This window comes from Rhinolophus sinicus, linkage group LG04 (assembly GCF_036562045.2).
Source record: "Rhinolophus sinicus isolate RSC01 linkage group LG04, ASM3656204v1, whole genome shotgun sequence".
Taxonomy (NCBI): Eukaryota; Metazoa; Chordata; class Mammalia; order Chiroptera; family Rhinolophidae; genus Rhinolophus; species Rhinolophus sinicus.
This window is the reverse complement of record NC_133754.1, coordinates 28,975,478-28,987,114: the sequence shown is the minus strand read 5'-3', so window position 1 is coordinate 28,987,114 and position 11,637 is coordinate 28,975,478. Positions and strand designations below refer to the sequence as shown.

Genomic DNA, 11,637 nt, shown 5'->3' with positions numbered 1-11,637 from the left:
CAGGGACCTCACCGAAGGTTCTTTCGTCCCCTGCACAACTAGGAGGGTCATGGTATTGGGCCTGCAGTGCTAGGCAGGGAATCTTCCAGGTCCCGGATCCTTCTTTTTGCTTCCCCCGACCTTGAATGGCCTTTGCTCTGGGTGCAGAATTTGAAAAGTAAATAGAACGTGTCCCTGAGTGGTGGTTAGCATGAGAGGTGTGGTCTTGGATTCCAAGAACGGATGAGTCACGCGATGGAATACCCTCTCTTTGTGATGCAAGAGGTGCCTAAAATGGGTGTGAAACAAGGTGGGGAAAGTTTTGAATTAGAAATGGGAGTTTGGAGTGTTCTGCTGCATTCCTCTCTCCTTTCCGTTTGTGCCTCCCATTCGGTTTTCAAAAGAGCATTTCTTTACCATGTGCATCAAGAATGGAGAAGATACTGTGAACAACCAGATTTTTTTTTCCACTAAATTTTTCTTACGTTTGGGGTGTGTCAGTGTCCCCCCCCCCCCCGCCCCCCAATTGCAGACTGAACCTACAGCCGCAGGCTTAGCATTGAGAAATACAAACTTCATAGAGCAAATGTTTGAGTGCCAGCCAATACGATCAACTGCCTTAGGTGTTTGGGGTTCTGTGTGAATTTACTAAGTTCAAGAAGTAGTAGGAAGTCAGGCATGAAAGCAGCTAATAACGCTTGATACCAATCAGAATGAAACGCCAACAAAATGTGCTGTGAGAGCATATAGGGAATGGCTTGATCAATTCCGACTGGAGAGATCAAGGAGGGCCTGGGGGAGGGTGGTATTTGAGCTGGCATTTGCTACCACTGCCTGTGTACATGGCTGGGAGCAGGAGGAGATGATATATCTATTTGCTACAATCTACATTTGGCCCTTGCCATGAGTACCCACACGTATGTGTTAAATTCTGAGTGAATTTCCTAAAGGCTGATAAAAATATCCTTGAGAAATAAATTTCATTCGGTCTTAGAGTGTACCTTATCTCTAGTTTCCATTAGTTAATAGGCTGCTTTTTTCAGTTGTGTTGAAAATGTGTTCTCTCTGGTTGATTTTCCACACCTATGCTTTTTGTGTTTAACAAAAAAATGATACCTAATAGAATATAGTGATTTGCAGATTACAGAATGCTTTTGTATGCATTTCATTATTCTTTCACTCCTGTCACCAGTGCTATAAGATAGAGGGGGCTGATTTCCCCATTTTTAAAATAAGACTAAGACTTAGTTGCCGCCATTTGAACCTCTATTGCTACCATTGTCTTGAGTAGATTACGTCTCAAAAACTCACTTGAGCTCATCCATGACAGCAGACCCTTTTGGGGTCCTATTTTTTTCTTCCTATATTAGTTATCTGTATTGTCAAATTAAATATGATAATAAAAGATGAACAAATTGTAACCAGGCATTTTTATCTGTCTACTATGAAGGCAGAATGGTGTTGTGGTTGAGGGCCGGCCTGAGTTCTGTGTTCGTACTGCATGAATTCTAATCTAGGCTCTTCCACCTGTTAGTTGTATGACCTTACATAGGACAAGTTACTGATCTCTCTCAGAGCATTTTCCTTATCCATAAAATGGGAATGGCAATAGTATCAATACCCATCCTTGTGTTTGGAGGAAGATTAAGTGAAGTAATTGGTATGTAGTGCTTCGCATAAAGTCTGGCACATAACAGTGTTCAATCAATGTTAACCTTTACTACGGGCACTGAGGCAGGCCCTCAAACTGAGGGAACCAGCCTCTTCTAGTAACTGTTCTTCCCCTTTGCTTTGTGAGGCCATTGCACTGACTGGATGACTTGCATTCCTGACAGTGGGAGACCTGGTTTGTTTGGGAATTGCCACAGTGCAACCCGGGGTTCTCACTGGTTCCATATGACTGTTGCCTGTGGTACAGTTGAAGCAAATCTGATTTGCTTGTGCCCCTCACCCTCCCACACACACACAGCTGTAGGGTACTGGAGACGCCATGGCCTGGAGTAGCGCCATGTTCCAATGTCACTTCCACTTCTCTGACGTACAGCATCTCCAGCCACCTCTGAGGTCTGCTGTAAGGTCCTTCTTGCCTGTCCCCCTTCCAGATAATTGTTGTACTGCCCTCAAGATTTTGCTGTCCCCAGATCTTGCCATCAGCAATCTTCACTTTTGGTTGTTCAACAGAATTAGGGGCCATTATTTCTGGAGGGTCACTATGGAGGCGGGAAGGTGTATATTACAGTAAAAGAGATGGGGGTGGGGGGCACTGAATCTGAAGAGATCATCTAGATACTGATGGGATAGGGGGTGGGGGAAGAATGAAGAGGAGGTAGTGGAGATAGCAAGTATGCATTTGGTCACTGCTTTGTTTTTTGAATACAAATGTAGGACTTAAAATTGGAAAGTTGAAACATTTTGCATTTACTACTTCTGTCTCTACCTTAGTCATAAAGGTGAATTCTCTCTGCCCATTAATGTTTATCAATCTTGCCAGTGTTGTAAGAGCTCTATGTGGCCTGAAGAAGTTAGACACAGATCCTATGGGATGATTTCTGTATGACATTGTCTTGCCTCTTTCTCCTTAATTTTTTCCCATACTTTGCATTAGTGAGCCAGCAGAAATAAAGGAATGGTCTAGCCCAGGATATCTGTTAAGGGACATTTTGGTACTGCCACCAGAATGCTGGCAGACCAGTTTATCTCTAGATAATTCCAGGCACTTATCGCTTCAATTAGGATTCAAGCTGAAACCAAATTGTTGTTACATGGAATACTTTAATTGACCATGTCTGTGTTTTGCCATGACAACCAAATGTGGGCCAGTTTTATGAAAGGATGAATTACAGATTATAGGGTTAATCTTTCTGCACCTAGGACTGCCCCCCTCAGGCCCATTCCAGTGAGAAGAGCCCACTTTCGTACCTGGCTTTCTCTTCTCTCACAGTCCTGCTCCTTCCCTCCCCCACTCCCTCCCTCACTCCCTCCCTCCTCCTCCTCCTCACTGGCCTCAGGGGTCATTACCTAGGATATCATTTCAGCCTGCTTACTCCAGATGAGTTTGGAATTGTACATGTCGCTTACCCTTGCCATTGTCATCTTGCATTTTTATTTCGTAAGAGTACTGTTTTATTACCACAGCTCATCTGAGATTAAATTAGATATAAAGTCTAATAACATAGGCAAATGATGACTATTTCCGCTATAATTAGATCTTATTAAAATTATGTGTGTATTTTGGTGTTGTATACAGCAGAATCTGGGTCGAGGGAGATGGGTGGACAGCAATTGAGGGAGGGCTAGATTTTTTGTATTTTGCTCCTAGAGTCAAATAAATAACAAGTGCTGTAATTTGGTTTAATAGTTCTTTCTCCTTTATAGGTTTCTGTTCTCCTAAGCTAAATTTAAACCTAAAAATCATCATCTGATAAGTACTTGGTCCAAAGAAATGAATTAGTCAAGTGTTTTAGAAATCTGATACAATGACAATACCAGATACTGAACAGTGAAAATCATTCTCCTGTAGGTGGCATTGCCAGTGGCTGTTCGATTCACGTAGTCTGTCTGTGGTGGTTCTTCTGTATCATTGTGACAGATTAAAGGGAAAGGTTCAACTTTTGCTTTTTCAGTTTCACAGTGGCCGTTGACCTTTTGCTTCTTGAAGTGCTTTCAGGAGCATTATCTTAGCCTTTCATTTTAAAACATCAGAATTCACTTTTATTAATGTTAGAAAATGTGCAAGGCATGGTACCAGGAGCTGTAGGTGGATACAAAGCTGCGCAGGACACTGCCACTGCCCCCAAGGAGCCGGAAATCCAGTAGGGAAGGTGGGATGTAAACTGTTTTCTAAGCCCAGCACAACACAGAAAGCAGTGAACGTTACGTTGGTACAGAAGGAGTATCCTTATGAGGATCAGACAAAGACCCAGTCGCCTCTAAAAAGCATCAGTAAGGCCTTGCAGAGGAGATAGCATTTGATTTTCATCTTAAAATGTAGGAGAGATTTTGTTTTGATTGGGGAAGCTGGAGATAAGCAGAACAAATCAAGCTAAGTCTCCACTATTCATATTCTTTTTGGTGAACATCAACTAGGCCTGTGCGGTTGCTCTAGGTTATGTCAAGTATTGAAATAGCAGATCAAGGGAAATAGCTATTTAAGAACAAGAGTATGTTGCTCTTTGAGTGCTATACTTAAAACTGTGAGTAGGGAAAACCATTGCTGTTTTGCAGGAGAGCGATGAGAGCTGCTTATCTATATTTTAGGACGATAGCTCTGGCATCAGTATGAAAGGCGACCGGAAGTGAACATTTGGAAGCAAGGAAGCTTGGGAAGGGGTCATTATAATAGATGAGAGATAAAAGAATGAGAACCTGAACTCACTGAGGTTAAGATGGAAAAGAAGGCATTGATGATAGGTAAAAGAGCATTTAGAGGTAGATTTGCCATATTTCAACTCTTCTGGGATGTACTTTTTCCACATTGTAACATCTCTGAAGTCTGGTTGTATGCTACAAGTGATAGCATCTTACACTTCTAATTGGCAGCATTTTACATTCATTGTACTTAGTGATACATAAGATACTGTCCTATCTTAAAATCTCTTGATGGATGATACCAGGATTTGTTGACAGATTGGATGGTGAGAAGTAAAAAGGGTCAGAGACAGCTCTGAGTATTCTAGCCCAAGTGGTAAGTGGGCGGTGGTGCCATTAACCAGACAGGAGGGAGTATAGGAAGAGGAGCGACCATGTGGAGGCGGCTTTGGTTTTGGACATGTGGTGGCTAAGGCAGTTACGGGATCCTCCTAAGGAGGATCAGACCTACTCTCCAGCAATATTTCAGCCTCACCCAGACCCATCTTTGACTCTGTGACTCTCTCACTTTTTCACTGTCATTACTATTCAAGTGCTCATTTCCCTTATTAGCCATGGTCATTTATTATCATCAGTCCCTTATCTCTTTCTTCCTCCGTGGCAAAACCCCAACTCTGGGTAAACCCAGCTACTCATTTACTTCCTGTCTGAACCTGAGCCCCTAAAAGTTGGTAAGAAAAATATACACCTATGTTACTGTGTTTCCCCGAAAACAAGACCTTGCCGGACAATCAGCTCTAATCTGTCTTTTGGAGCAAAAATTAATATAAGACCCAGTATTATATTATATTATATTATATTATATTATATTATATTATATTATATTATACCTGGTATCATAGTAAAATAAGACCGGGTCTTATATTAATTTCGCTCCACAAGACGCATTAGAGCTGATTGCCCGGCTAGGTCTTATTTTTGGGGCAACACAGTAATTGGTCTTATTTTACCGTCAAAACCGCAGACCTCAAATAGGAACTCATCAGTGTTTGGCAATCCTGCTACATATCTCTAGTAGGTTTATTTTCTCACTTTTCAAAATAACTGCTTTATTCTCCTATTTTTTTCAAGTTGATATCCCTGTCCACTTCTCACTTTCACCTGGTAACCTCACCTCATATTTAATGAGAAAATATAAGCAATTGAAACAGCTGCAACATGAGTTCACTAATCTTTCCATCAGCAGATCTTCCAGCTCCTCCCTTTGTGTTAATTATCATTCCCTGCGTCTTCCCTTCTGTTACAATGGAAAACAGACCCTCATCCCTGTACAAACCAAAATCTCCCCTTGTGCTTTACACATCATTCCACCTCTTGACTTAGGAACTTGGCTGTGTGGCTCTCATCCCTCCCCTCCTTCTTTCTCCATCATTAATAGCCTCTCTTTACTGTATCATTCCCATTGGCATTCCTTAACATGGCCTCATTTTTATGTTTTCTCCTTTACAGCAAAACATGACAGAATTGTCTATATTCTCTGTCTTCATCTCCAATCACGTTTCCATCTCTGCCATTCACTAAAACACTGCTTGTCAGTGAGCGATCACAGTGACTTCCATGCTGTTAAGTCCCATGGCCACTTCTCTGTCCGCATCACCCTCAGTCCGTCCTCAATCTTTGACATTCTTGGCCACTGTCTGCCTCGTAAATTTTCTTTTCTCTCAGCTTCTGTGAGACCGTACTCTCCTGTCCTCCACCACAGGCCCCGCCTTAGTTCCTTTCCCTGCTGGCTCCTCCTCTTCCTCTGCTTGCTGGAATGCCCTGTCTCAGCTTTCTGCCCATGCAGGGGCTTTCCTCCCGTCCTGTGGTTTAAATGCCATCATTTTTTATGCCATTGATTTTCAGAACCCGCCTTGTCCACTTGAAAGTCAGCGTGGCCTCACAAATTTAACATGGCCAAGACAGAATTTTGAGTTTCACCATGTGTCTTTCTCACCTTAGTTAATGATGGCACCAACCACAGAGTTGTTCCAAAAACCATGTTTTTTTTCAGACTGAGAGATATTTAACCTTTGTTGTGGGCGCAGTTACATAGAAAATACTGATTGCCTTTAAATGAGAGCTTCTCATAAGGGAATCCTGCATGGGGTGGTAGAGCATCTTGAATCCCCTTAAATAATATGCACAGTTTTAGGTTTTCAGCATTGACTTTCATCCATTTTCAGATGGGTTCGTGACTTAAAAAAAGAAATTAAATCACTACTCTAATAGTCCAAGGAGATAAGTCTTCTTCCTTTAGCTCAGCTTCTTAATTTTGGGAGTATATGTACTTCTAAGAGTATTGTGGGAATTTGGTGTGTGCTTGTGGGGATACATGCACGTATTTGGGGAAGCTATGGGACAGACACAACAATATCTTCTTGGTACTCAGTTTGAGACTTTGTTCTTAAAACATCTCATGACTTAAAGATGAAATTAAAACACACATGGATATATATGGTCTAGACTTTCGAATCACATGAATTTTTAGGGGAAAAAAACAGAATCTGCAATGAAAATTCAAGCTTTCTGCCTCTTGAGACTCTGACTAGGAATACCTCCCTGAAAGTTCCCAGACCTAATTCCAGCTTCCAGCCTGTGTGTGTGCGCGCACATGTGTGCTTCCCCACACCAACAAGCCCTTCTCAGAAGCCAGTAGGTTGTCTGAGAAATCAACTCTCTTCTGGCACTATCTACCCAGAGATAAAATCAGATGCCCCAGGTAAAGGGCTTTAGTCCCACAAAACCACCATCCACTTTTTAGAAGCCAGCCCCAAGCCTGGGCTGTTCCCTGCACTTCTGACTGACTGACTGTAAATCAGAGGTTGCCATGACCCCCTCCTAGGGGTTCGATTAATTTGTTCGAACAGCTTACAGAACTAAAGAAAACCCATTTATCCACTAGATTACCAATGTATTACATGGAATATTAAAGAATACGAATCAGTAGCCAGGTAAAGAGACACATAGGATGAGGGCTCAAACAAAGGAGCTTCTGTCCTCTTGGAGCTTGGGGCCTGGCACAGTGGCACGTGGAAACGTTCTGTTTCTCTGATGTGGAAACTCTCCAAAAGAGGCCAACAGGCTATCCTTTGGGGTTTTTATGGAGGCTTCATTACTAAGTAAGTCATGACTGACTGAGTCATTGACCATTGGTGATTAACTCAACCTCAAGCCCCTCTCCCCTGCCTGGAAATCAGCGGGTAGGACTGACACCTCTAACCATAAAGTTGGCTTCTACCAGCAGCCAGCCCCCACCATTGGGTGGAATCCGAAAGTCTCTTCATTAATAGAGACGCCATTGTTGCTCTCATCACTTAGAAAATTCCAAGGATTTTGGGAGCTGTGAGCCAGGGCCTCTGGATGAAGACCAAATATATCTGAGGAATATGGTACTTAGGTCATCTGAATGACTATATATATATTTGGTATATACACGCACACATGACACACACAGACACATATGTATTTCTTATAAATCACACTCCATTCACTTCTGGCTGTTGGTAGGAATACTTTAGAAGAAGAGTTTGAGAAGTTGTGCTTCCTGATCTGTCTTATTTATTTATTTACTTACTTCAGTCCTATCAAGTCAGTTGAACTGAACGGATTAGAATTGGTTTCTCCAAGAGGAAGTTTAAATCCATGTTGAATTACCTTCTTTGTTTAGTTTCTTGTTAGAGTTCGTAATCCAGGAAGCATCTAAATGTTTGGAAAGGCAGACCAAGACCAAAAGCACTTTGTAGTGAGACGTGAACTGCTTACGTGCCTGACATGGGCCGCCATATGTCTGCGATTTCTGTGAGGGTAGGGACCTCTTTAACATTAATGACTACTCATATTCTGAGTGTTCACATACTGAGGTGGGCATACAGCAGCACGAGTGTTTTCATGTGGAAAGCAGTCTGTGGTGGTTCTGTCTCTTCCTCCTCCCTTTGCTTCCTCTGCTTTCCTGTGATCGTCCAGTCGATAGTATTATTACCATTAGGACAGCAAAATACTGAAAATTCCTATAAACGTTTTTAAGTCCTACAGTAAAACTACCATAAATCAAGTGAAAGCCTAAGCATTTCTGTCTTTTTTTTGCTTGTTTTTATTGTTAAATTTGTGCTATGCGAAGAACGTTAAGTCATTATTCCCTCTGTCAAGTTCCCCAACTAACTGAATGTTAAGTACTGTCTTAATCGCAAATTACTTCATTCACCAAACCTTTATTGAGTACCTACCGTGTATTAGGCTGTCTTCTAGGCACCAGGAATTGAGGAATGAATGAAACTAAGGAAGGTCTTGCCCTCATGGAGCTTTCATTCTAATAGGGGAGATAGAGAACAAATATGTAAATAAATATATATCAGGTAGAAAACTAAAACAACTTTTCTATTTTCCTTCGGGGGAGATAGATAATAACTATATAAACAACCACAGCATAATATCAGGTACAGAACCCAAGCAACTTCTTTTCTGTTTTCTACCTAGATAACACTGAGCGAGCCACTATTTAAAAACAACACACAGAGAGAGAGAGAGAGAGAGAGAGAGAGAGAGAGAAAATGCATGTGAAGGCCCTTTGTAAAATATAAGACTATATACACATAAAGTATTACTAATTTGTACTTGGTTAAATGGAGTCAAAGATTTGTGTATTTGATGTATGTCAATATTTCTGTCAGCATTGTTTGCTGTTTAGATTATATACCACTTGAGAGTGGGACTCATGTCTTTTAGGGTTGTTTTAGCTTTCATGCCTCTGGTTTGGGGGATTTTCTGGTAAGATGTGAATGCTAGTAAGATGTAATTTGCTGTTGCTCTGTAACATACTAGTAGAATGAATTGAGGGAAAGATTCAAGCATCAGAAGGTGTTAAAAGACCCTTCCAATCCTCATTCGTAATTCTAAAATAGAATAGTTAAAGGAAAATTGTCCCAGCCTTAATGGAACAAAATGTATTTTCTTTTTGGCTATGAGTATGGTTGGAATAAAATAAAACCATTTCATAATATGTCAAGAGTTTCAGTCTCTATGACGGTATCTCAGGTAGTATCTCTGTTAAACATAGGTAAGAAACAATGTGGTAGCAGAAGCAGCTACTCTGCTTCTAAACTTACTCTGCTGTACTCTAGAGAAGCAATTCGTTTGCTCTTAACTAAACCTACTGGGATTCTAGTTACGACTGTTGCTCTGTATTAAAAATAATGTTCCTTTTTTCAAAGGTGCGCCAGCCTGTCATATGCATCAACAACCATGTATTTTGTTCAATTTGTATCGATCTGTGGTTGAAGAATAATAGCCAGTGTCCAGCTTGCAGAGTCCCCATCACTCCGGAAAATCCTTGCAAAGAGATTATCGGTAAGGGCCTATTTTATAAACACATAGAAATAGATGTGAAACAGTCTGTAAATAGTGTGTATTTAGAAGAAGACCAAAATAGACAACTTTCAATGATGTTATTTTGCAATATCATACTGGATGGATTGGTCATTTATATCATCCGTAAGTGGAAGAACTGAGGAGCACGAGTCAGTATGAGAAATCTTAGAGCTTCTTGGAACTTACATTCTGGTAGAGGTTGTGCACGCAGACCAAAATATTAATAGTTTAAAACAGCAAATGTTTAAAGGCCAAGAAAAGACCCACAGAGTTCAGGCAAGCAGGTTCAATTAGGAACATCGAGAAAAACTTCATGAAGAGGTGGCCTTTAAGATAGAGATTTAAGGATGGATAAAATTTCAACTTCTAAAGATTAGGGAAGGCATTTTATGCAGAGGAAATAGTGTGAACTAAAGTTTAGAGGTAGGAAAACATAAAGCATGTTGTTGGAAATGATCAGTATAGTTTGGGTCTGACTACTGAAATAAGACTGAAAAGGTAAATTAAGACTTCAGTGCAGAGAATCTTGAGTGACAAATTCAATCGGGGACTTGCTCTATGGGTGAGAAGGATGAGGTGGGCATGATGGTTTTGAGCAAGGAAGTGACATGACCCAAAATATGCTTGAAGAACCTTACTCAGGTGATGGTATGTAGGTTGGGCTGTAGGGGAGAGACAGGATGCGAGCATTTCAGGGAGGAGGCTCTTGCCTCGGTGAGGGAGAATGTGAGTCTGGATTAAGGTAAACAAAGAACATTCAGGGCCATGCTGTATGGGTAAGGGGGGATAAGAATTGAACTAGAAGATCCTTGAAAAACATTGAAAGAGCTTTTTTAGTGTTGGATTTTTGTTCTGCTCATCTAAATTATTTTTCTTAGGTTGCAACAATTAAAATTATTTTTATTTGTTTTTGCTTTAGGAAAAATTGAAAGTAAATATATCATTAGCTATGTATAGAAAACACTTTTCTGAAAACTTAAATCATTGTAGTAGTCCCAAATTAGGGGAAATAGACTTAAATAAGATTTTCACAATGGAAAGGGAAAAGAAGATATAAACTAGAATAAAAGAACCAGTGGGACTTTGGAACTAAGAGCTCTGAAGGAGGACGCAGAGATAGCTCCGAGGTTTCTTTCTTGGGTGACGGGGTGAAGTCTGAGAGAGGAATATTTCTCTGTCTGCTGCATACTGCAGTGTTAACCTCTCTGCTGCGAGTTTTTTAAGTGATTTTTCATAAATTCTTTCAAGTAAAATAGTTCCTCTACCCTTGCATTTGGATAGAACATCCTGAAAAAGAACATCTGTAAAATGCCTTTGGTATGATGATGCTAAGAAGCATAAAGAAAGTCACCACAGCATAAGTGAAGAGCTCTCAGGAAAAACTCATTTTGAGTGTTTGTAATGAGTCATTACTGGTAGACGATAATGCAATAATTTATAATCCATTATAACTGAGTTGTTAGAATCAGTGAAAACACACATTAATCTGTTAGTGTGTTACCAGTACCTAGATATGTTTAAATGAATATATTGGTTATGATAATATATATATGTGAAATATATAGAAATATATATTGATACTATTGATAACATTATTTTTGTAATTATTGGTATATATAAACATATATACATATATACACATATAAATATATATACATATATACACATATAAATATATATATATATATATATATATATATATATATATATATATCATGTTTCCCTGAAAATAAGACCTAGCTGGACAATCAGCTCTAATGTGTCTTTTGGAGCAAAAAATAATATGAGACCTGGTCTTATATTGTGTTATAGTTTATAAGATCCGGTCTTATTTTACTATAAGACCGGGTGTTATATTAATTTTTGCTCTGAAAGACGTATTAGAGCTGATGGTCTGGCTACGTCGTATTTTCGGGGAAACACGGTATATACATATAATCATTG

The 11,637-nt window shown here is 40.1% G+C and overlaps 1 protein-coding gene across 2 annotated transcripts in view; it reads left to right on the top strand.

Moving 5' to 3' along the window:
* The window catches only part of OBI1 (ORC ubiquitin ligase 1), a 39,660-nt gene that overhangs the window by 555 nt on the left and 27,468 nt on the right, over window positions 1-11,637 (top strand). For both annotated transcript variants that reach the window (XM_019742584.2, XM_074329417.1), the window contains exon 2: window positions 9,537-9,672. In XM_019742584.2, the coding sequence (XP_019598143.2) occupies window positions 9,537-9,672 (136 nt within the window). The remainder of the gene's footprint in view (window positions 1-9,536; window positions 9,673-11,637) is intronic.